Source organism: Dipodomys spectabilis, unplaced genomic scaffold (genome assembly GCF_019054845.1).
Source record: "Dipodomys spectabilis isolate Male_0828 unplaced genomic scaffold, ASM1905484v1 ptg000082l, whole genome shotgun sequence".
Lineage (NCBI taxonomy): Eukaryota > Metazoa > Chordata > Mammalia > Rodentia > Heteromyidae > Dipodomys > Dipodomys spectabilis.
The window spans coordinates 4,763,092-4,788,532 of record NW_024870759.1 but is presented as its reverse complement, the minus strand read 5'-3'; the positions used below and the strand labels follow the sequence as shown (position 1 = coordinate 4,788,532).

Below are 25,441 nucleotides of genomic sequence, written 5' to 3'. Positions count from 1 at the left end.
CTAACTGGAGTGAGGTGATATCTCAATGTTGTTTTGATTTGCATTTCTTTTATGGCTAGGGATGTTGAACATTTCTTCATGTGTCTATTGGCCATCCTTCTTTCTTCTTCAGAGAAGCTTCTCTTTAAGTCTTTCGCCCACTTACTTATTGGGCAGTTGTTTCTTTGAGGATTTGTTGTTGGGTGGTTTAATTTTTTGAGTTCCAAGTATATTTTAGATATGAGACCCTTGTCCGTTGTGTGGCTAGTAAAGATCTTCTCCCAGTCCGTGGGCTTTCTATTGCTCTTGCTAGCTATGTCATTTGCCCTGCAGAAGCTCTGCAACCTTATACATTCCCATTTGTCCAACCTTTCTTTGATTTGTTGTGTTTCCGGGTCTCTATTCAGAAAATTTCGGCCTGAGCCAAGGAGACCCAGGGTTTCTCCTATTCCATCCTGTAATGTTTTCAGAGTGTCTGCTTTGAGTTCAAGGTCTTTGATCCATTTGGAGTTGATTCTGGTGCAGGGTGATATATAAGGATCTAGCTTTAGTTTTCTACATGTAGTTAACCAGTTTTGCCAGCACCATTTACTGAAGAGGCTGTCTGTCTTCCATTCTATTGTTTTAGCTCCCTTATCGAAGATTAGATGGCTATAGGTCTGTAGGTTCATTTCTGGGTTTTCAATTCTATTCCATTGGTCCTGAGGTCTGTTCTTATGCCAATACCAAGCTGTTTTGATTACTATGGCTTTATAGTAGAGTTTGAAATTTGGTATTGATATTCCTCCAGCAGTGTTCTTTCCGTTGAGGAGCGTTTTTGCTATTCAGGGTCTTTTATTGTTCCATATGAATTTTTGGATTGCCTCTTCTATTTCCTTGAAGAATGAGGTTGGAATTTTGATAAGTATTGCGTTGAATTTGTAGATAGCCTTGGGAAGTATTGCCATTTTCACGATGTTAATCTTTCCAATCCAGGAGCATGGGAGGTTTTGCCATTTTTTAAGTTCTGTGTGGATTTCCTTTTTCAAGGTTTTAAAGTTTTCATCATAGAGGTCCTTCACTTCTTTAGTTAAGTTAATTCCGAGGTATTTTATTTTTTGTGGGGCTATTACAAATGGAGTTGCTTTCCTAATTTCAGCCACACTTTTCTCCCTAGACATTTCTTAATCCAGTAAAGATGGTCAAGATTAACAATAACAGAGGGAACAGAATTCAAAACTTTCTTCTCAGACCTCAAAGTCTTTTAGTCTTTTTCAATAAATCATTGCATAAGTCTCAGATATATTTTTGATACAAGTCTGTTTTTTGTTATCTTAAGAACAGGGTTTGATATACATTCTCTTCTTTATATCTCCACAGCCATTGATTTTAAATAATATTTCCTTGGCTGGACAGTGGGTTCTTTCTATAGTTGGCTGATATTGCTAAGCATATGTCAGTGTCAGTGTCATTTGGTCTAGTTAATGCTCCTGCTCATCCTTCCAGTTTATGATTTTCTTTTCTCTTTTTTTTTAGTGTCCCATAATTCAGCTTTTCTCTATTTTCTAGCACCTCTTTAGGAATAGGCCAATATGCCAATAAGGGTCCTACCACTATAACAAAATACCTCAGGGAATAGCTTATAAAGAAAGATGGTTTATGGAGTTTGTGGTTCTGTTGATTCCAGTCCAAGATCAGGTAGCTCCATGCTTTGGACCTCTGAGGAGGGTGCTCGATGGCAATGTCAGTGAGCACCTGTCTGAGAAAACTGTTCACATCAAGAGCCAGGAGCAGAGAAAGGATGACCAAAGATCTCATAATTCACTTTAGAGGCATATTCTCCTGCTGTAGTCAGACTTTCTCTGCTGTGACCAGCACCTGAGGAAACATTTTAAAAGATGGAAAGAATTATTTTGGCTGTTGGTTTTAGATATTCGGTGTATAGTGACATCACTTGTTTCTGGGCCCATGGTAAGGCAGAACATGATGCAAGACAGCATTTGGTAGATTAAAGCTGCTCACCTCCCAGGGGTCAAAAGACAGAAAATAGTAATAGGGAGTGGTTAGGACAAGATACAGTTGCCAAGGACACATCCCCAGTGATCTACTTCCTCCAGTCATGTTCTATCATCCACAATTGCACCATTACCAATAGTCAGTTCAAACCTTGAATCTACCAATGAGTTAGTCCATTTATGAAAGCAGATCCCTTGTCCTAAAAAACTCTCAAAGTTGGCAACCAAGCTCCCCAAAACATTTCATATTCAAACTGCAACAATCTCAATGACTTAAGGAGCTCTCAGTTCCAACTCCCAAAGGCTCTACGGCCTCCCAGTAATACCAGGCTGGGAGCCAAGTCTTCAATATATGGACTGTTGGGAAACACTCATTTAAACCATAACAACTAACAATGAACATGGCCTGTATGAACTTGAATCTGTAATTTTTTTTGTAAAACCTAAAAGTCAGTGAGGAGAGCTAAACTTTATGTCCTCCAAAGTCATAGTGTTTTTGAAAAGTGGAGTCTTACACAATTTTATTGTTTTGTTTTGTTCATCAGTCTTAGGGGTTGAACTCAGGGCCTGGGTGCTGTCCCTGAGCTTCTTTTGCTCAAGGCTAGAACTCTACCACTTTGAGCCACCGCTCCACTTCTGGATTTCTGGTGGTTAATTGGAGATGAGAGCCTCACGGACTTTGCTGCCCAGGCTGGCTTTGAACCATGACCCTCAGATCGCAGCCTCCTACATAGCTAAGATTACAGGAGTGAGTGAGCAGCACCCAACCACAATTTGTCTTTTGAGTTTTAAATGAATATTAACGTTTTGTGAAACAAAAAGGAAAAGTATGATGAAAGCAACATTGAAAGAGTATCTCAAAGTGAAGTTAGGAAGCCATCAGGAAGCATATATATTCATATACCCAGGTGCTGGCTGAACTTGAAACTTTGGTTACCTCTTTTGACCTCAGGCATTTGGAGCCACCAGAAGGTCAATATATTCAGAGGAGCAAGATACATATCAAGAGGTTTTCAGACTCTTGTTTTATATACCTTTCCATTCTTTTTATACATTCTTTTTTTTAACACCTTTTATTGGTCCTATAGCCCTCTAAGAGGCAACTTTAAAACCACCTTTGCTATGCTTTTGCCCATGAATTAACTAAAAGCAGGATTAAAAGCTGAGCAACCAAGTCCTATTCTGCATCTGTGTCCTTTGATCTGCGCCATTCTCTTCTGCAGTCACTTTACAATTACCTTGGTCTCCAGAAAGTACAGGATTTTTCACCAGTAAGCATCTTGTGACAAAAGGCAAACTGTCTCTCAGACAGGCAATGCTTTCTTATTATTATCTTATGGCAAAAAGTGAAACAGCTACAAAGGAAGAGAACAAATATAACAACCAAAAGCTCAGGACAAACCACCTTCCAGATTGAATTATTATTGCTCCCCACAAGTGAGGATGCAATAACAACTGATAACATCTCCCCAAACACCTCCAGAGATAAAGATTGAGCTAATGGTCACTAGTCCACACCTGTGGTTTGGGATTGTTTTAATTATGTATACTTTTCTCACCTCTATCTGCCCCCAATTCTTCCTATTTAACCTGAGGTCAATGTCCATATCCCTGAAGCACTGGCTTCAAGTGTACTGGCTTCAGGTGCACTGAAGTGCTGTCTTCCCATGGCTGTTATGTAATATATTTCCTTTCTCTATCCTTTCTTTATTTGGCATATAGCTAGAACTAACTTGGAACTCCTGGAATTTGGGCCTGGGATCTAAAAACCTTCTGTCAGCCCCCATTCCTTCTTAACATTTGACCACAAGTAACAATCTCTACAGTGCTACAATTGCCTTTCACAGGCTAAAAAGCTTTGAGACATTTAAAGGGCTAGGAGGTCCTCAAATAACATACATCTCATTGGCTATTTTTTTTGATTCATAAATTCTTAATCTATATTCTGATAATCACATTATTCTTTCAGGACCTGATTTTAAATATTGAACAAGGTATCTTTTATTTTGTCCCATTCTCAATTTAAGAAGCAGTTTGGAGGGGCTGGGAAGATGGCTCAGTGGTAGAGTGCTTGCCTTGCATGCCTGAGGCCCTGGGTTCGATTCCTCAGCACCACATAAGCAAAAAGAAAAAAGCCGGAAGTGGCGCTGTGGCTCAAGTGGTAGAGCGCTAGCCTTGAGCTGAAGAGCTGAGGGACAGCACCCAGGCCCAGAGTTCAGGCCCCACGACCGGACCTCAAAAAAAAAAAAAAAAAAAAAAAGAAGCAGTTTGGAGAGGCATAGGGTTACTTACATTAATATTTAGAAGTTTTTTTTTTTAATTGTGAAAATACTGTACAGAGGGGTTACAATTACATGGGCAAGATAATGAGTACATTTCTCATCAAGCATTGTAGCCTCCTCCTTTGTTTCCCCTTCCCATCCCTTCCCACCCTCCCCCTGACCTCCCACCCAGTCTTCCTCCTCCCCACCCCCACCAAAGTTGTAAAGTTCGTTTCTCGACATAAACGACTTGTACATCTCATTGTTGCAATGGATCTACCTGTATCCCTATTTAAACCTTTTGTTTTTTTCCTTTCCCCTCCACAAATTATACCATCAAATACAGTGAAAGCAGGGGTTATACCGTGGGGAAGGGACATGCAAAGCAACAAAGAAATCATCTTATAAATGTGTTAGAAACAATCGCATGAAAGAAAAAAACATTTGAATACATATCTTAGGATTCATTTCCCTAACATCAACTTATCTGACCTTTTCTGCTTGACTCAGACATATACTAGATATTGCAAATAAGGGAAACCATGGGACCTATGTTTCTTTGGGCCTGGTTTACTTCACTTAATATAATTTTTTCCAAGTCTTTCCATTTCCTAACAAATGGGGCAATGTCATTCTTTCTGATGGAGGCATAGAATTCCACTGTGTATATATACCACATGTTCTTGATCCATTCGTCTACTGAGGGGCATCTGGGTTGGTTCCATATCTTAGCTATGGTAAATAATGCTGCAATAAACATAGTCGTGCTGGTAGCTTTACTGTGGTCTTGTTTGTGATCATTTGGGTAAATGCTCAAAAGTGGGATTGCTGGGTCATAGGGGAGATCTATGTGGAGTCTTTTGAGGAACCTCCATACTACTTTCCAAAGTGGTTGAACAAGTTTACACTCCCACCAACAATGAAGTAAGGTTCCCTTCTGTCCACATCCCCTCCAGCATCTGTTGTTGTTAGAGTTCTTGATTATAGCCATTCTAACTGGGATGAGGTGGTATCTCAAGGTTGTCTTGATTTGCATTTGTTTTATGGCTAGGGAGGTTGAGCATTTCTTCATGTGTCTATTGGCCATCCTTCTTTCCTCTTCAGAGAAGTTTCTCTTCAAGTCTTTAGCCCACTTATTTATTGGGCAGTTGTTTCTTTGTTGTTGGGGGATTTAATTTTTTGAGTTCTAGGTATATTTTAGATATGAGACCCTTGTCTGTTGTATGGCTAGTAAAGATCTTCTCCCAAACAGTGGGCTTTCTATTGATCTTGCTAGCTATGTCCTTTGCCATGCAGCTCTGCAGCTTCATGCAATCCTATTTGTCCAACTTTTCTTTGATTTGTTGTGTTTCTGGGTCTCTACTAAGAAAATTTTGGCCTGTGCCAGAGAGACCTACGGTGTGTCCTATTCCATCCTGTAATGTTTTTAGAGTGTCTACTTTGATTCCGAGGTCTTTGGTCCATTTGGAGTTGATTCTGGTACAGGATGATATATAAGGATCTAACTTTAGTTTTCTACAAGTAGTTAACCAATTTTGCCAGCACCATTTACTGAAGAGGCTGTCTTTCTTCCATTCTATTTTTTTTAGCTCCCTTATCGAAGATTAGATGGCTATAGGTCTGTGGGTTCATTTCTGGGTTTTCAATTCTATTCCATTGGTCTTGAGGTCTGTTCTCTGTTCTTGTGCCAGTACCAAGCTGTTTTGATTACTATGGCTTTGTAGTAGAGTTTGAAATTTGGTATTGATATTCCTCCAGCACTGTTCTTTCTGTTGAGGATCGTTTTTGTTATTCGGTGCCTTTTATTGTTCCGTATGAATTTTTGGATTGCCTCTTCCATTTCCTTGAAGAATGAGGTTGGAATATTGATAGGTATCGCATTGAATTTGTAGATAGCCTTGGGAAGTATTGCCATTTTCACGATGTTGATCTTTCCAATCCAGGAGCATGGGAGTTTTTGCCACTTTCTAAATTCTGCTTTGATTAGAAGTTTGTTTTTTTTTCTTTTAATGGTGTTTGGGGTTTGAACACAGCCTCAAGTATGTTAAGTAAGCATTCTACAACTGAGTTACATCAATAGCTCTAATTTTTTAATCACATAATTTAAGTGTTTCTGCATTCATCTGACCACCCTGTTTCATTCGTTTGTTTTGACTGGCATGGGGGCTTGAACTCAAGTACTGGGACTCAATCTCCTTTGGTTTTTTCACTGAGGCCTGGTGATCTACCACTTGAATAAGGTCTCCAGTTCTGGATTTTACATCCTGTTTTATATCAGTGTCCAAAATTTCCAATATCTGCATCCTTTTGATCTCTTTCTTTACAGCCCCCACCCCTTACTCCTCTCACCCCTGTCTTGAGCTCAGGGACTTAAGCATGCCCCTTAGCTTTTCTTTTTCTATTCAAAGCTAGCGCTGTAGTACTTGAGCCACGCCTCCATTTCCAACTTTTTGGTAGTTAATTGAAGATCTGTCTCACAGACTTTCCAGCCAGGGCTGACTTCAAACTATGATCTTCAGATCTCAGTCCCCTGAATATCTAGAATTATGTGCAGGAGCCTTTGGATTCACTTTACTGTCTTATGTTTCTGCCATGTGTTTGGAGTGTTGGACTTCATCTCCTCTCTCTTTACCCCCAACTCTGTAAACTACCTTCGTAAACATTTAAATTAAATGATTGATATGGCTGTCTCCACATGTTCTTATGTCCTGTTAGTTTCTGTAGAATAGTGGAGTTACATTAAGTCATAGAGGAGAGTATTTGCTTTTTCCAACAAATTTTAAGCAAAAGGAAAAAATATGACTGAATAATGGATTCATTATTTTTGTGTATATGGTAAGAACTAAAGAAATACAAGTTACTTAGGAGTATTCTAATACAAACAATAATGAAGGCAAGCAGGTCATATGCTAAGGAAAAGTCTCAGTCAATAAGTCACTGCAACAAACTTGAAAGCTATATAAGTGAAAAGAATATTAAGTCTGGGAAAGTGGCTTAGTGGTAGAGTGCTTGCCTACTATGTATGAAGCCCTGGGTTTGATTTCTCAGTACCACATAAACAGAAAAAGCTGGAAGTGGTGCTGTGGCTCAAGTGGTAGAGTGATAGCCTTGAGCAAACGCAGCTCAGAGACAGTGCTCTGAGTTTAAGTCCCCGGACTGGCAAAAAATATTTAATTAATAAGAATATTATTTTCAAAAGTGTCAGGAATTGAAACATGAAGTACAATTATACAAGTCAATATTTTAAGTAATGTGATATACAGTAGAATTTCCTGTTTTTCCATTAAAGTTAAGTGAGCCATTCTGTTTAATTGTTTAGCTGAGAAATAAAATGGAAGTTTAAAATAAGTTTGGTGGCAATTTATGTGAATTTGGGTTAGCTGTTTGGTGACCAACATGTCATGGTTTTACATTCTGCAGAGTCTCATAGAACTTCTGAGTGAACATTTTAGTTGAATTCCTGTCAGATTTAAATAAAAAGAATGATGCCTAAAAGCCAGGTATGATGGTGCATGCCCATAAGTTCATCACTCAGAAGTCTGGGGCATGAAGATTCTGAGTTCCAGAGTAGCCTGGACTATATAATGAGGACCACGTATCAAAAATTAAATTAACCAAGATATTACAAAATAATGTCCTCAAGGAACTCATCGGATCAGATCTTGAGCCTTCTTCTACCTTCCTTATGTTCCTCATAGAAAATATGTAGAGAGTAAAGAGTTGAAAATGTTCTAATTCCCAGTTGGGAATGTAAAAAAGAAAACCTAAAAAGTTAGTTTGACCATTGTTAAAATGGTAAGACAGATTATTTACTACTCTTGAAATAGGTGTCAAGTCTATTGCAGTAAAGATGCAGAACCCAGCTCAACTTCGCATACAACAAATCCAGCTGGGGATTTATAGCCATCTAAGTGAGTGGGTCAAAGGGTAGGATGCTAACAAGAGGAGACATCAAATGTATGGGATTCTTGGCGAGTTGATTTAACAAGATTCTTGCTGAAGGAAGGAGGTCTGGGTGATCAGATATCAAGGACAGAGGAAGAAGAACTGAAATGGATATTGATAGTGATTAGATAGCAAAGGTTTGTGTGGAAAATTCTCACTAAACTGATTTAGCAGGATTCTTGTTTCAATTGGTCTAGGCAAGACAGGGCCTGAGAAGGAGATGCAATTAAAAAGAGCTTCGGAACAGTGTCCTGACTGACGTGTCATCAAAAACTGTCTGTTAATACCAAATTGCTTCTTCTGTTAAACCAGCATGTGCCGCCCCTCCATCCGTTCCTGCAGCCCCGAGGCTCTTTAACAAAATAAAATTATGGTTATGGAAATTCTAAGGGGGCTGGGAACACACTTTGGTCACAAGTCAAAAGGGCATCGGACTACAACTCCCATAAGCCAACGCAGGCGGCGAGTTGGCTATCCCACCCCCAACCCCGAGAAGTGCGCCTGCGCGGAAAATCTTGAGCGGCGTGGAAAATCCTGCGCAGAACGAAGTGGGCGGTGATAGCCTAGCTGAAGAGAAGGAGGAGGAGCAAAGAAAAAACGACCATAGATTTCTCGGCCTAGAGCGGCCCTTAAAGTGCCGAGTTAAGGAGGGCGGGCGGGAACCACCCCGAACTGGCCGCCGGCGGTATCATGGCGTCCCGGAACCCCCCTCCCCAAGGTGAGCGGCCGGGGCCCAAAGTCGTATCTGGGACGCGGCTCACAGCTCTCGACCTTGCTTCCTCCCTTTGCTCCAGGGTTCCTGGGGCTGGCTCTGTTTTGAGCACCCCTTTTGTACTAGTCACCCTACCTTTCGCGGAACTCAAGCTGAAAGCGATCCCCCTCCCCCAACACAGCCTTGCCCTACCTCGTCCCTGGCTCTTAATCTTCATTTTCAAACGGCTTTTTTTTTTTTTTTTTTGAGTTCTTAGATTTTTTTTTTCCGTTTTTTTTTTTCAAACTCCCACTCTAAAGTGATTTCCCCTCAGTGGGTTGGTTTTGACCTCTTCCGGAGGACCCCCCCCCTCCCCGCCTCCACTGATGAAAAGAATCTTCCTGCCTTAATCCTGGTGGTCAAGGGTGACCTGTCATAGCCGGGTAACGCAACTGACCAGGTCTCCATGTCCCCAAGGCCTTCCCTGGGCTTTTGGCTAGGAAATGGGGTTATTATTGCTAGGCCCCTTATTCAAGCCCCTGGTCTCAGGAGTTGAGTTAAACACATTCATTAATTCCCATATGAGCATTTTCAGATGTAGGCCAAAAGTAACAGTAGAAAGTGAATTTTGACGTACATATATATCATATATAAACACACATATGTATCGATACGTATAGATATATATGTATCGATACATATATATATATATGTATCGATACATATTTGACATATGTATCGATACATATATATCTATACGTATCGATACATATATGTGTATACATATTTCTGACTGTAGATTGACTCGATTAATTTTTTCCATTTTGTATTTTGAAGACTATGAGAGTGATGACGACTCATACGAAGTGTTGGATTTAACTGAGTATGCAAGAAGGCACCACTGGTGGAATCGAGTGTTTGGCCACAGTTCGGGACCTATGGTAGAAAAATACTCAGTAGCTACCCAGATTGTAACTGGTGGCGTGACTGGCTGGTGAGAACAGCATTTTTTTTTTCCATGTATTTTTCATCTGTTTCATTAGGAAGCTGACAACGTTTTGTAAATGGGCTAGGGTCCCTGTGCATGTTCAGTGATCTATACTATTAGTTATAGGAGAGTCCTACTTTGAGCTTTTCCCTATGATATAATTAGTGTGATCTGGGACTCCCTGTTGAATTCTGATCTTCTTCCTCTTTGTCCACCAGAGTCACTCTTCCTTCCTTACTCCTCATTGAATTCTTAGATAGTCTTCCTTTTCTCAGGCCCAGCAAATGTACTATATTTGTTTCACTGATAGAAGATGGGAAGAAATATGAGAGTACTGAACATCAATTTTTACTTACCATTTGTGCTAGCAACTGAGTAAACCTGTCAGAAACTCCCACAGCAAACCTGGTCCCTGGAATTGTCTATCCTGTAGAGAGAGTACTGTAAACTTCAGGAAAAATTACTAATGATGGGCTGCAGGCATGGCACACTTAGTAGAGCATTGGCCTAGCAAGTGAGAGGCCCTAAGTTCAAACCCTGGTAACTGCAAAAGAAAAAAAAAAGCATATTGATAACTACAACTGATTCTGTTATGTTTTGTGGGCTGGTTCAGATTATGATAAAGTTTTAAGAATTGAGAACATTGGCTTTGTGTTGGTAACAATAGACTGATTGCTTATTGTGCAATAATATTGTGGAATACATTAAGGAATAATAAATACTAATCAAACAGATAAATCACATTATTTCATGGTTATTACTGTGGTTCAATTCCTATGATTTTTGGAATAAAAAATTAGTAAGGTAATGAGGGGCAGAAACAAATTGGATCCTTTTGAAAATGTTAATGCCAAGAATTTTTTGAAGTTAAGGTGTTTAACTTGTGAATAGTCTTTTTTTCTTTACATTTTAAGTTCAATTCATCTAGGGTGAATATTTCCATTTAGTATATTTAGGTTAAAATTTTTGACTTGTATTTTCCTTGCATTTTGGAATAATGGTACACTCCTTTATGCCTTTTTTGTAAAGGCCACTTTATGATAGAAACACCCATTGTGAAGATATTGTGGCACAGGGATGCGGTATTTCTTTGTGATGTGTACTAATTAACACTTCTTTATGAAAAAAAAAGCCTGAAAATTGAAGAGAGATTTCTGGTGAGGGCCTGTTTAATCAAACAGTTCATTATAAGCTGATTGTGTCATTTTCCCTGTAATTTGGAGTATGGCTCTCTGCTTAAATAAGCTCATAATTTGGTGCATGGTTAATAGAGCCAAAAGCTGAATATTAAAAGGTATTGACAATTGAGAAATAGAATTGTCAGATCATTGAATACTTTCTCCTTATAGACTAAATCTGGTAAGAAGCCCTGTAATTGAGTTTGCTTAGAAAGCAAAGAGACAGCAGCAGAGAAGTTAATAGGTTCATCTTGGTGACTAAAACCAACAGGCAATGAATGCACAAGCTTGTTAAGTCCTTGAAACAGACATGTTCTTGATAGTAATATATACATTTGGGTTATATACAGATATCAACCCAGAAGCTATGTAATAGGACACTAATGTTATACAAGTGATTGGTTGTAATGACTTGTTCTGTAATGTAGATTCAGTGTAGTACATTTTTGGATTCTCAAGGTATAAAACTAATATTGTAATATATTTATTAATGGAAATTTTAGTAGGTATTAATGTAGTTAGCGAGTCAAGACATGACTGAGAGGCTCAGAAATTGTATTTAGCTGTAGATTAACTAAAGGTGTTTGATCATAAGAACTTAAGAAATGGAGAAAGGAAAGATGGGTGAATGCAGCCTATTTAAGGCATATATGTGAAAATGGAACTAGGAAAGTTGAGGCAATGGTGAGATTAGGGTAGATAGGAGAGAATTATGAAAGGGTTAACGTTGATCAGCATTGATCAAAATGCATTGTACTCATAAACTGACATGTTGAATTGAATTCCCTCTATACAACTACTTGAAGATTATAATTTGTGTGTGTGTGTGTGTGTGTGTGTGTGTGTGTGTGTGTGTGTGCGTGTGTGTGCGTGTGTGTGCGCGCGCGCGTGCGTACGCGTGCATGCGTGCTAGTCCTGAAGCTTAAACTCAGGACCCGGTTACTATCCCTGAGCTTTCTCAAAGCTAGCTCTCTAACACTTGAGACACTTCCACTTTCACTTACAGCTTTTTGGTGGTTAATTGGAGATGAGAGTCACATGGACTTTGCTGCCCTGGCTAGCTTTTGTGATCCTCAGATGTCAGTCTCTGAGTAGCTAGGATTACAGGCATGAGCCGCCAATGTCTGGCAAACAATAAACAATTTTTAAAATTTAAAACTAATATCAAGATGGGTGGTTGTTAAAAGCCATGGTGACTATGAGGACTAGTTCTTGTGCCTGTATAGTGGTCTAGAGAAAGGTAGTGGAAGCCAACCTGTTTACAAGATAATGTTCCCATAAGAATAGAGGAAAGAGTCAGGTAACATTTTAGAGTTAAGTCATGGAACTTTGCATTCAGTTGTACTCAGGATGATGCCAGAAGAGGCTGTGATGGATGTGAGTGGCCAGCTTGGGGAATGGTACTATCACTTATAAACTGGAACTTTAGCAGTTTTTAGCTGGAAAGATGATATTTTACTTTTGACCACTTGGAATATGTAGTTTTGAGTACAGGATAAGCCCATCATATAATTTGAAATGTTATTTTTGGCAGGGTATGGTGACTCATGCCTGCAATCCTACCTGGGAGATGAAGATCAGTTTGAGGCCATCCTGAGCAACAAGCTAACCACACTCCATCTCAACAAAAAACTGGGGATGGTGGCATGCACCTGTCATCCTAATGACCGAGGAAGTTTAAGTAGTAGGAGGACAGCACCAGGCCATAGTGGGCAAAACATGAGAGACCTGGCCTGGAAAATAAAGCAAAAAGGATTTGGAAGTGTGGTTCAAGTGCTGGTCTCACAAGCAGAAGCCCTTAGTGCAAGCCCCAGTACTAGGGAAGAAGAGAAAGAAATTTTTCATGTAGGAAGATGTTAGTTTCTTAGGGATGTAATAATAAAGTATTACAAATTGTGTAGGTTAAAATAACAGAAACTTGTTCTTTCACATTTCTGGAGGGTAGAAGTCTGAAATCAAGCTATCAGAAGGATTGGTTCTTTCTTGGACATTTAGTGAGAAAAAAAAATCTCATGTTTATTTCCTAGCTTCTGGTAGTTGCCTGCCATCCTTGGCATTCTTTCAGTATGGCCACTCTAATCTCTTTCCCTTTGTTCTTACCACATTGTCCTTTTCCCTTTGTGTGTTTGTGTCTCTTTGAGAGGTGACTCATAGTGGATTAAGGACCTACCCTTTTCCAGTATGACCTCATCGTAACTAATTACATCTACAGTGGCTCTGTTTCCAGGTTACATTTTTGAAATCCCAGAAAGGACATGAATTTGGGGAAACACTTAACTCTGTAAAACTATAGATGAAACACTAACTCTATAAGATCTATAAATGAGACAAAATAGGCTAAATATAAAAATAGATAAGGAGGCTATGAGAAAAATGGGCTGAATTGTAGTCAGTAAACTGGAACTGCATCAAACCTTAAAGGGTAGGAAAGCTTTTGACAGGCAGAGCTAGACAGCCCTAAAATCATGAAGATTAATAGCTCAAGCTAAAATGATGACTTACTTGAACACTGAGGTAAAGTAGGCTTGAGTATAGTGGCTGTCTTCCAGGTTTACAGAACATTTTGACTGTATTAAGTGAAACAAAACAAATAATTTATTATGGGAACTTTCAGTTTACAGAAATAGAGAAAAAGGAACACAATGAACCTCTAAGTACTCATTATTCAGATTCAGTGACCACTCTTTTCCTATAAATCCTCCTTTTCTTTCCATCCCTTATTTTGCAATAAATCTCAGACATTGTAGGTTGTGCCTTTTTTAGCTTAATTTATACCATGAATTCTTCTCTCTTTTTTTTTTGGTCCAGTCATGGGGCCTGAACTCTGGGCCTGGGCGCTGTCCCTCAGCTCTTCAGCTCAAGGCTAGCGCTCTACCACTTGAGCCACAGCGCCACTTCCAGCTTTTTTCTTTTTGCTTATGTGGTGCTGAGGAATCGAACCCAGGGCCTCAGGCATGCAAGGCAAGCGCTCTACCACTGAGCCACCTTCCCAGCCGTTCTTCATTATCTTATGATTAGTGTTTCATTGAGTGGATACATTCATGGAAGCTTGAATATCTTACTAACTTTAGAAATGAATAATTCTAGAACCTTATTCTTTCAGTTGTTCATTTTTGACTAGCTTGTATGAGTATAGAGAAATATTAAACGTTGCTAAGCAGGCAAGAGGCATAATCAAAAGAAATGGGAAGACATTTAGATTTTATTAGGAAGCAATAAAAAGTAGATGGAGGAGGGTTTAGTACATAATTAATGTTCTCATCTTTTGTTTTTTCTTCCATTAAAGGTGTGCAGGATTTTTGTTCCAGAAGGTTGGGAAACTTGCAGCAACTGCAGTAGGTGGGGGCTTTCTTCTCCTTCAGGTAGGATCGAGCTTTATATATTTCCTCTGCTTATATAGATAGCCCTTGGGGACTGAGAATGTCAAGGTTAGTCATTTTAGGCCTGGTTACTTTTCCTAATTTCCCTTGACCATCTCCCTAGCAGAATGAACATTTCACCAATAATCAAACCTACTCATCCTGTAAAATAGGAGTCTTGTGGAAACGATCAGCTGTGAAAAAATGATGAGTATGAATAATATTAAAATATATCATGTAGATATATTCATGGTTACAATATGTATATATTTTATATATAATGTAATACACATGTATTATGTACATATTATCAATTTGTACATGGGATAAGGGATCTTACTGAAAGCTGTTGAATAATATGAGGGTAAAGGGTGCAGGAAAATAACAATAGAGGGGATTAATCTGAGTAAATAATAATATATTCTATTATTTCATATATATCAATAATATATTCTATTATTTCATAGTGAAATACTATGGTGAAATGCTTTTGTATAACAAAGACACAGTAAAAAGTGAAAAAAGTGAATAATAGGAAAGTAAAACAGTCTCTGTTGTAGGACAGTTGCCAGCAAGAGGAAAGAGGGTCAACAGAGGTGAATGAGGACAAATATGGTTGAAGTACTTTTATTCATGTATGAAAATAGAATAGTGAAGCCAGTTGATATTGTTTTAAGAATGAGGGAAGGGAATAAAGGAGAGTGATAGAGGGGGTGGGGTATATGGTATATTGGATGCATATAAGAAGACGTAATGAAATCTCCCTTGTACAACTAATAAATGTATGCAAATAAATAATCTTTAAAATATATACTGTTCATTCTATTTTAAACCTATATTTATAATTAGTGTGTACAAAATTCAAAAGTTTTTTTTTGCCTATTCCTAGTTATGCAGTTTTTATCCCAGAGGAAGCCGCTCTTAGCAAACTGTAACATATATTTGAAAACAAAACAAAACAAAAATCAAAGCAGGAATGGCAAGACACACCTATAAGCCCAGCACTTGGGAGGATAAGGCAAAAGGATCAAGAGTTCAAGGCCAGCCTGCTAAGCAATCTAGACTGTGTCTCAAACAAACAAAATGAACAAAAACAAATCAGTCTAACAGAACTAAAGAACCACAATAATATAGAAAGGCTGGGGTGTGGCTCAAGTGGAAGGATGCTTGCTTAACATAATAATATAGAAAGTAGAAACTTTGGTTTTAAAAAGCTATAATCCTATTTCTGAGGCAGGTGGATTAAAATTTTAGTTTTGTTCATCTTCCTTTAAGGTCTAGAAATGCCTTGCTATTAGAGGATGTTTATCAGGATATTATCCAGCATTCATGTCTGTTTGGTATATATTTTCCCCAAAATATCATTCTCTGGAGATCAAATATAGTAAATCCCCAAATTGAAAGTCTCAGGGAATAAACGTTAGCAACTATTTTAAAATGCAGAGAACTGTCAGTTATACTAGATTTTAAAAATGATTGATGTTCATAGCAACCAAAATCTGGCTTTGGTACCTAAGCCATTGATCCTGTAATAACCAGTATAGTTGCCTTAAGTTCAAAGAGACAGGATTTATATGTGTTAAGCACTTACTTTGAATTATCTACTAAGCAGCTGTTTAAATGATGTATTTTTTTCTATTAGTGACAGTATTAGGCATAATTACTTATTTCCTGTGGTAAGAGGTAGAAAAAGAATATGATTAACATCTAAATTTAGTCCTTTGGATGAATATGCCAGTTTATACAGAAGAGAATTTTTCTTAAGCTGATTTTGACTTTGTATAGAATTAAGAACATATTTATTTCTATCATTGTTGTGAAAACTCAGTTGTCATTTTTGTTCAGGGCAAGAAGGTACTGGATTGAGAAAGAGCTTCCTAAAATGTTCATAGAATAGAGACAATTAGATATTTTATTTTATTTATTTATTTTGAGAATTGTGCATTTTAATCTCCTCTGCATGTTAGTTGTTCAAAAGTTTGTTTCAGTCCACTCACTGTGTGCCATTCAAAACAATGTTTTATCGTTGCCACTTCCTACTTTTCCACATTCATCCATGTGTTTGTGGAAGTCTACAAGGCAAATAACATAGGCCTTGTCAACACCAAACCATTTTCCCCCCAAATGCCATTTGCCTTGAGAACTCAGTAGGAGGCATCTGAAAGAGGAAGTAAAGGAATAAATGGCTTTTAGACTAATTGCCTAATATTCCTCAGGTCCACTTCTATATTTTTATAACTTTTACTTAAGATGTAACTATAACTGTTGCTGTACTTAAGACATAAAGCTTTTTTCTAATAATGATACTGTTTTCCAATAGATACTTATTATGGCTGGTCTGAATGCAGTAGCATTTACAACTAATTGATTATAACCAGCTACAGAATTTTATTTCTTTTCCACTCCCACTGCTTCACTTTACTTAAAAAAAATAGACAACTAGTTGTCAGTGGCTCACAGCTATAATCCTAAGCTACTCAGGAGACTGAGATCTGAGGATTGAGGTTCAAAGCCAGCCCAGACAGGAAAGTCCATGTGACTCTTCTTCAATTAGTAAAAACCTGAAAGTGGCACTGTGGCTCAAGCTCTCACCTTGAGCAAAATGCTCAGGAATAGCACCCAGGCACAGAGTTCAAGTTCCAGCACACACACAGAAAAAATAGCATAAAACTTTTGGGTGTTTTTGAAAGTTTTACATTTCTTGATCTTTCAGTTTTAGTTACTATTGGCTTACTTGTATGGAATATGAGGATTTAGCTATCATTTGTTGAACTGTTTTATTCTCTGAACACACTCCCATCTTAAACACCTGAATGTATTCTGCCTCTTCCACTGCCCCACCCTGCCCCATCATGGGTATTAATTGTGTAAGATCATTACCTGGAGTACATTGAGTCTCTTATGTCTTTATGTTTGAGAAGGTTTGGGCCATTATTTCTATTAGAAATTTTGAGATTATTTCATTCATTCATCCATCCATTTAGAAGTACTGGGATTTGAACTCATGGCCTTTTGCTTATTAGGCAGGCATTCTACGGATGACCCAAACTTCCTTGAGTTTTTTGCACTGATTATTTTTGAGATAGGGTCTTGCTTCCTACCCAAGTGTGTACCACCAGGCCCATCCATCATCATCCACTGAGACATAGCCTCAGTGACTTTTCTGTTTAACCTGGTTGGAACTACAGTCCTCCTATTCTCAGCCTCCACAAAGCTGGGATAACAGTATGCCTCAGTGCCCCAATGTTGGTCTGGTTGGTGTGCTGGTTGAAAAGGGATCTCAGGAACTTTTCTGCTCTAGCTGTCATTGAACCATGATCCACCTTTTCTCAACCTCCCAAACATTTTAGGATTATAGATGTGCACCCATGGCACCTATCTGTGATTATTTCTTTTTGTGTGCCTGACTGGGGGGGGGGGAATTATTTCTGTAGAATAGTAGTTGACTAAATCTTTTCTTTTGAGCCTATGTATCAGATAGTCTGTCAGTTTAATATTCTTGACAAATGTGCCTCAAACTCTTTTGCCTGCTTGTTGTCTAAGCCTAGTATATAGCTCTTATCCTGGGGTCTCTCTTCAATATCATTTTGCCTATGTCCTTTGCTTTTGTCTTGAATCTTTTCCATTTCCATTATCATATGTCTTTTTGGTGTATCCTCTTGTTTTGATGGGACATATCTTTCAGTAACTTCTGGAGGAAATGAACACAGGAAGTGTACTTTCTGATGTGCTTTTTGAGACTTGGCATATCTGAGTTTCTTTGTTTTCCTCTCACATCTGAATAGTGGTTTAGCTGGGTTTAGATATTGGTCCATTTTTTTCTGACTTCCAGTGTTGCTGTTAAAAGTCTAAAGTAAAGTAGTACTTAGGTTGTGAACCTTTCTGTGTGTGCACCTCCCCCCACCCCCAGCTCTGCTCCTAGTAAAGCTTATAGGATTTCCTTGTCTCCATTGTTCTGATTTTTCATACCCATGTGCCTTGTGATGGGCCTAGTTATTGAACAATGTGCAGTAAACTTCATGATTCTGTACCATTTGGGAAAGTTTTTGATACAGTTAATGATTTCCTAAACTTTTTTTTTTTTGGTGCTGGTCCTGAGGCTTGAATTCAAGGCCTGGGCACTGCCCCTGGGTTCTTTTTGCTTAAGGCTAGTGCTCTACCACTTGAGTAGCTCATGTTTTCACTTTTTTGGTGGTTTATTAAAGATAAGTCTCTCCTACCTAGCCTAGCTCCAAACCATTATCTTCAGATCTCACTCTTTTGAGTAGTTAGGATTATAAGTATGAGCCTATTGGTATTTTCTCATCTTTTTTTTTTTCTTTTTCTGTTGTTCCTTCCTATTAACATAGATCTTCTGGATACCATCTAATTATTTTCTTTCCAATTTGGGAGATTTCTTCAAGTTCTCTCCCCCCCCTCTCTCTGTTTCTCTCTGTTTCTGTTTTTCTCTCTCTCTCTCTCCCTCTCCCTCTCCTTCTCCCTCTTTCTCTCTCACTCCCTCTCCCCCCTCTCTCTCAGGGCACTGTCCCTGAGCCTCTTTGTGCTCAAGGCTAGCACTCTACTACTTGAGCCACAGCTCCACTTCTGGATTTTTCTGAGTAGTTTATTGGAGATAGGAGTCTTACAGCCTTTTCTGCCCTGGCTGGCTTCGAACCTTGATTCTCAGATCTCAGTCTCCCCAGTAGCTGGGATCACTGGTTCCCAGCATGTTTACTTTCTTAATGAATTTTCCAGTTCTGTTCTTTTCTTTATTTAGTCAGTTTTAGTTTAGTTTTTTTTTTTTTTTTTTTTTTTTGGTAGTGCTCGGGATTAAATTCGGGCCTCATACATGCTAGGCAAGTGCTCTAGCAGTGAACTACGTATATCCCTCATCTTCTCTCAGCCCCTTCACTTAGATTCTTAATTTCCATGAACAGCTGCTGTTGCTGCTGCTGCTCCTCCTCCTCTCTTTCTTTTTTTGAGATTGCAGCAATAGAACACATTTATTATATGCGACTTACTCTTTTCCAACCCATCATTTTAAGCAATGCTGTGGCTAGCAGATAGTCCCTTCAATCAGACCTTTATAAATGTATCATATAATAAGTAGAGCACTAGCATCTCTGGAAACCACCTTAATTGCATGTCCTTAGACTAGGAAATTGAGGAGAAATAGTATGGTTGTGTGTCTTCTCTAATTTTAATTGAAGATAGATTCTTAAATAATGACTGAGGCTGAAAAGTTTTCCTTAAATTATCAGATGCTGGTTTGAAGTGATTACCTTTGTAGATTGCACATCTGTAGTGTTGATCCAAATGGTCTATCTTGCATGAATTCTTAGCATCTATGTTTAGCTAGCAATTTAATTTTTAGTTTTGCAAACAACACTGCTACTGCAGTGTTTGCCACTATTTACATCTTTGCACATTTCTCTGAGACAAAGTAAAATGTCCATGTTGAAGGCCTTTGATTGTCAGATACTTCTAGAAAATATGTTTCTATTACACCCCCTTTAGCCCAATATGAAGGTATCAGCTGGGGTTTTCCTTCTTTTTTCAAAAATGTTTTTCCTCTCCATACTACATTCTTAGAAGGGAACTATTACAACCCATACTCAAGGAGGATTGATATAGTATGTCTCCTTGAGGGCAGAGTAGCTATATAAATTATTTACAAATGGGTAGAGGTACAGCAAACACCTGTAGTCTCAGCTAGACAGACTAAGGCAGGAGTTCAAGATGTACCAGGGAACAGAACAAGACTTCAGCAGAAAATAGAAATGTTTTAAAAATCTTTCTCAAACTTTGTCTTTTTTCCATTTGTTAATTTTTATTCTTATTAGTATGAACCTGTGGATTTTCATTTTATACTCTGGGTTATGATCCAATATATTATTTCTTAAATTATTCCAATTTGGGAGCTCTTTCAGTTGTGTGTGTGTGTGTGTGTGTACACATACACATATATGTGCACGCTCACACACACATATGTGTGCCTGACTAACACATTATACAATTTGGGGGGTGAGGATGGGAAGAGAGTACTGGGGCTTGAACTCAGAGCCTCAAATTCTTCCTTGGCTTTTCTTTCCCCCAAAGCTGGAGCCACTTGAGCCACACTGTGTATGTGTGTGTGTGTGTGTGTGTGTGTGTGTGTGTGTGTGTGTGTGTGTGTGTGTGTGTGTAATCTCCGCTCATCAGTGAGAAAATATTAATTTTACTCAAACCCTTGTACCTACTAGGCAAGTGCTTTGCCACTGAACTATATCTTCAACTTTTGTTTAGTGTTTAGACTTCTTCCTATGCAAGTTTTGTTTTTCTGTTTTGTTCTATTTTTTTTGGGGGGGGTGTATTTTTTTGGTACTGGTGCTTTGAGCTCTCCTTAGCTTTTCTATTCAAGATTGGTACTCTACCACTTGAGCCTTAGCTCCACTTTTGTGGCACTGGGAATCCTATCTGGGATGTGGAATATGCTAGTGCTCTATCACTGAGCTTCAGCCTCTCCTCCCTCTTCCCTTCATTGTTCTCTTTGGTCTCTAGGTTTTTATGGTAAAGACCTTCCTCCATGCAGCTTGATCCTTGATTGTTTTTATTTAAGAAAAGGACATTTAAGAAAATGGGTAGAAAGCTATAGATGTGTGATGGGACTTTACATTCTCCAAGAAATTTGAATAGTACAAGGAAAATTACCTAAAGATAAAGAATTGGGGATGGAGAAGTTTTCCCCATCTCATAATCCAGTTAGATCACCTAAGGTTAGGGTCACTAGCAGAAAGCCCAGTTTGCCTGTTTATAGCTTTCAAGCAGACAGGAATCTTTGTCTGACCCTCACTAGCAGAAAGCCCAGTTTACCTGTTTATAGCTTTCAAGCAGACAGGAATCTTTGTCTGAAAGCTTAGCCTGTGTGTGTGTGTGTGTGTGTGTGTGTGTGTGTGTGTGTGTGTGTGTGTGTGTGTGTGTGTGTGTGTGTGTGTGTGTGTGTGTGTGTGTGTGTGTGTGTCCGTCCGTCCCTTTGTCTGTGTCCATCCTGGAACTTGAACTAAGGGCTTGAACACTGTCCCTAATCTTATTTGCTCAAGACTAGTTCTCTGCCACTTAAGCCACAGCTCTACTTCCAGTTTTTTTGGTAGCTGATTTGAGATGAGAGTCTCACAGACATGGGCTGACTTCAAACCGGATTCTCAAATCTCAGCTTCCTGAGTAGCTAGGATTATTTGCATGAGCCACCAGCTCCCAGCTCCTAGCCTTATTTTTCACATACAGTCTTTTAAACTTTTTATGGTGCTGACAATAGGACTCGGGACCTCCAGCATGCTAAGCATATTTTCTTTTTTTAAATTTTATTTTATTTTATTTTATTTTTTTTTTATTGTAAAGATACTATACAGAGGGTTACAGTTACATGAGTGAGGTAATGAGTACACTTCCTCTTGAACATTGTTACCCCCTCCATTGTTTTCCCCCTACCATCCCCTCCCTCCCTCCCTTCCCCGAGGTTCTTTTTTTTTTTTTGATTGTGATTAAGTGACTACATAATTTCAAAGTCACAAGTTCATTCTAACTTCCCTGGAGCAAATTGTCTACCACAGTCTGTAATATATAACAGTGTTCACATGTTATATACCATATTTGTGATCAGCAGCATGGGGATATTTAGTAGTGGTTCAACCAGATGAGCGGGAGTTCTTTGTTTCTTAAGTCCTGTTAGTTTTGTCGTATCACCTAACATTTTGGATTTAGCATCCACTTATGAGGGAGACCATGTACCGTTTGTCTCTTCGTTCTTGACTTACCTCGCTCAACATGATTCCTTCTAGCTCCATCCATTTCCCTGCAAATGCCATTATTTTGTCATTTCTAATGGCTGCATAATATTCCATTGTGTATAGATACTACAATTTTTGGATCCATTCATCTGTGGTGGGGCATCTAGGTTGTTTCCATATCCTAGCTATTGTGAACAGTGCTGCAATAAACATGGAGGTGCACGTGTCCTTGTATATTGGTTCCTGTTGTTCAGGGTAGATGCCTAGAAGTGGTATGACTGGGTCGTAAGGGAGGTCAATCTTTAGCTTTCTAAGGACCCTCCAGACTGCTTTCCAAAGTGGTTGTATAAGTGTACATTCCCACCAGCAGTGTAATAGGGTTCCTCTTTCTCCACATCCCCTCCAGCATTTGTCATTGGCTGATTTGTGGATGTGGGACATTCTGACTGGGGTAAGGTGGTATCTCAGGGTTGTCTTTATTTGCATTTCCTTCACCACCAGGGATGACGAACATTTCCTCATGTGTTTCTTTGCCATTTTTATTTCTTCATTTGAGAAGTCCCTCTTTAGTTCCCTTGCCCATTTAGTAATTGGTTTGTTAGGTTTGGGAGGGATTAGTTTCTTGAATTCCCTGTATATACAGGATGTTAACCCCTTGTCTGATATATTGCTGGTAAATATTTTTTCCCAATTAGTTGGTTGTCTTTCTAGCTTAGTTGCGATAGATTTAGCTGTGCAGAAGCTTTTTATTTTAAAGTAGTCCCATTTGTCGAGTCTCTCTCCAACTTGTTGTGACCCTGGGACTCTGTTCAGGAAGTTCCTTCCTGTGCCTATTAGTTCAAGTGTCTCTCCTACTCTGTCCTGCAGTAGTTTCAGAGATTCAGGTTTAATGTTAAGGTCTTTAATCCATTTTGAGTTGATGTTGGTGCATGGTGATAGGCTGGGGTCCACTTTTAGTTTTCTGCATGTGGCTGCCCAGTTTTCCCAGCACCAGCGGTTGAAGAGGCTGTGTTTCTTCCATTGTATGTCTTTGGCTCCTTTGTCGAATATCAGCTGGCTGTAGGCCTGTGGATTTATTTCTGGATCTTCTATTCTGTTCCATTGGTCTTCGGGTCTGTTTTTGTGTATTTTATTTTTTGTGAACATACTGTACAGAGGGTTACAATTACATGGGCAAGATAATGTGTACATTTCTTATCAAGCATTGCAGCCTCATCCTTTGTTTACCCTTCACATCCTTTCCCAGCCTCCCCCCTAACCCCCCACCCAATCCTCCCACCTCCCCCCCCCACCAACGTTGTAAAGCTCGTTTTCGACATGACAACTTGTACTTCTCATTGTTGCAACCGGTCCACCTGTATCCTTAAACGACTTGTTTTTCCCCATCTCCTCCACAAGTTATACTGACATCAAATATAGTGAAAGCAGGGGTTATACTGTGGGGGAGGGACACACAAAGCAACAAAGAGATAATCTTATAAATGCGTTAGAAACAAATGTATGAAATAAAAAAGCATTAAAATACATATCTAAGGGTTCATTTTCCTAACATCACATTATCTGACCTTTTCCGCTTGACTCATACATATGCTAGATATTGCAAATAAGGAAAACCATGGGACCTATGTTTCTTTGGGCCTGGCTTACTTCACTTAATATAATTTTTTCCAAGTTTTTCCATTTCCTAACAAATGGGGCAATGTCATTCTTTCTGATGGAGGCATAGGATTCCATTGTGTATATATACCACATTTTCTTGATCCATTCATCTACTGAGGGACATCTGGGTTGGTTCCATATCTTAGCTATGGTGAATAATGCTGCAATAAACATAGTTGTGCTGGTAGCTTTAGTGTGGTCTTGTTTGTAAACATTAGGGTAAATGCCCAAAAGTGGGATTGCTGGGTCATAGGGTAGCTCTATGTGAAGTCTTTTGAGGAACCTCCATACTGCTTTCCAAAGTGGTTGAACAAGTTTACACTCCCACCAACAATGCAGTAAGGTTCCCTTCTGTCCACATCCCCTCCAGCATCTGTTGTTGTTAGAGTTCTTGATTATAGCCATTCTAACTGGGGTGAGGTGGTATCTCAATGTTGTTTTGATTTGCATTTCTTTTATGGCTAGGGAGGCTGAGCATTTCTTCATGTGTCTATTGGCCATCCTTTCTTCTTCAGAGAAGTTTCTCTTCAAGTCTTTAGCCCACTTATTTAATGGGCAGTTGTTTCTTTGAGGATTTGTTGTTGGAGGATTTAATTTTTTGAGTTCCAAGTATATTTTAGATATGAGACCCTTGTCTGTTGTATGGCTAGTGAAGATCTTCTCCCAATCTGTGGGCTTTCTATTGATTTTGCTAGCTATGTCCTTTGCCATGCAGAAGCTCTGCAACTTCATGCAATCCCATTTGTCCAACCTTTCTTTGATTTGTTGTGTTTCCGGGTCTCTATTCAGAAAATTTTGGCCGGAGCCAAGGAGACCTAGGGTTTCTCCTATTCCATCCTGTAATGTTTTCAGAGTGTCTGCTTTGACTTCGAGGTCTTTGATCCATTTGGAGTTGATTCTAGTGCAGGGTGATACATAAGGATCTAGCTTTAGTTTTCTACAAGTAGTTAACCAATTTTGCCAGCACCATTTACTGAAGAGGCTGTCTTTCTTCCATTCTATTGTTTTAGCTCCCTTATCGAAGATTAGATGGCTATAGGTCTGTAGGTTCATTTCTGGGTTTTCAATTCTATTCCATTGGTCCTGAGGTCTGTTCTTATGCCAATACCAAGCTGTTTGATTACTATGGCTTTATAGTAGAGTTTGAAATTTGGTATTGATATTCCTCCAGCAGTGTTCTTTCCGTTGAGGAGCGTTTTTGCTATTCGGGGTCTTTTATTGTTCCATATGAATTTTTGTATTGCCTCTTCTATTTCCTTGGAGAATGAGGTTGGAATTTTGATAGGTATCGCGTTGAATTTGTACATAACCTTGGGAAGTATTGCCATTTTCACGATGTTAATCTTTCCAATCCAGGAGCATGGGAGGTTTTGCCATTTTCTAAGTTCTTTTTTGATTTCCTTTTTCAAGATTTTAAAGTTTTCATCATTGAGGTCCTTCACTTCTTTGGTTAAGTTAATTCCAAGGTATTTTACTTTTTGTGGGGCTGTTACAAATGGAGTTGCTTTCCTAATTTCAGCCCCACTTTTCTCATTGTTGGCATACAGAAAAGCCATTGATTTTGGGGGGTTAATATTATACCCTGCTACATTGCCAAAGTTTTGAATCAACTTGAGTAATTTGGGAGTGGAGTCTATGGGAT

General features: G+C 38.9%; 1 protein-coding gene across 1 annotated transcript in view; it reads left to right on the top strand.

Moving 5' to 3' along the window:
- Positions 1-8,759: 8,759 nt before the first annotated feature.
- Fundc1 (FUN14 domain containing 1) overlaps positions 8,760-25,441 on the top strand; it is a 29,431-nt gene continuing 12,749 nt past the window's right edge. The window contains exons 1-3 of the mRNA XM_042683649.1: positions 8,760-8,897; positions 9,708-9,864; positions 14,323-14,398. Coding sequence (XP_042539583.1) covers positions 8,870-8,897; positions 9,708-9,864; positions 14,323-14,398 — 261 coding nt within the window. The 5' untranslated portion in view covers positions 8,760-8,869. The remainder of the gene's footprint in view (positions 8,898-9,707; positions 9,865-14,322; positions 14,399-25,441) is intronic.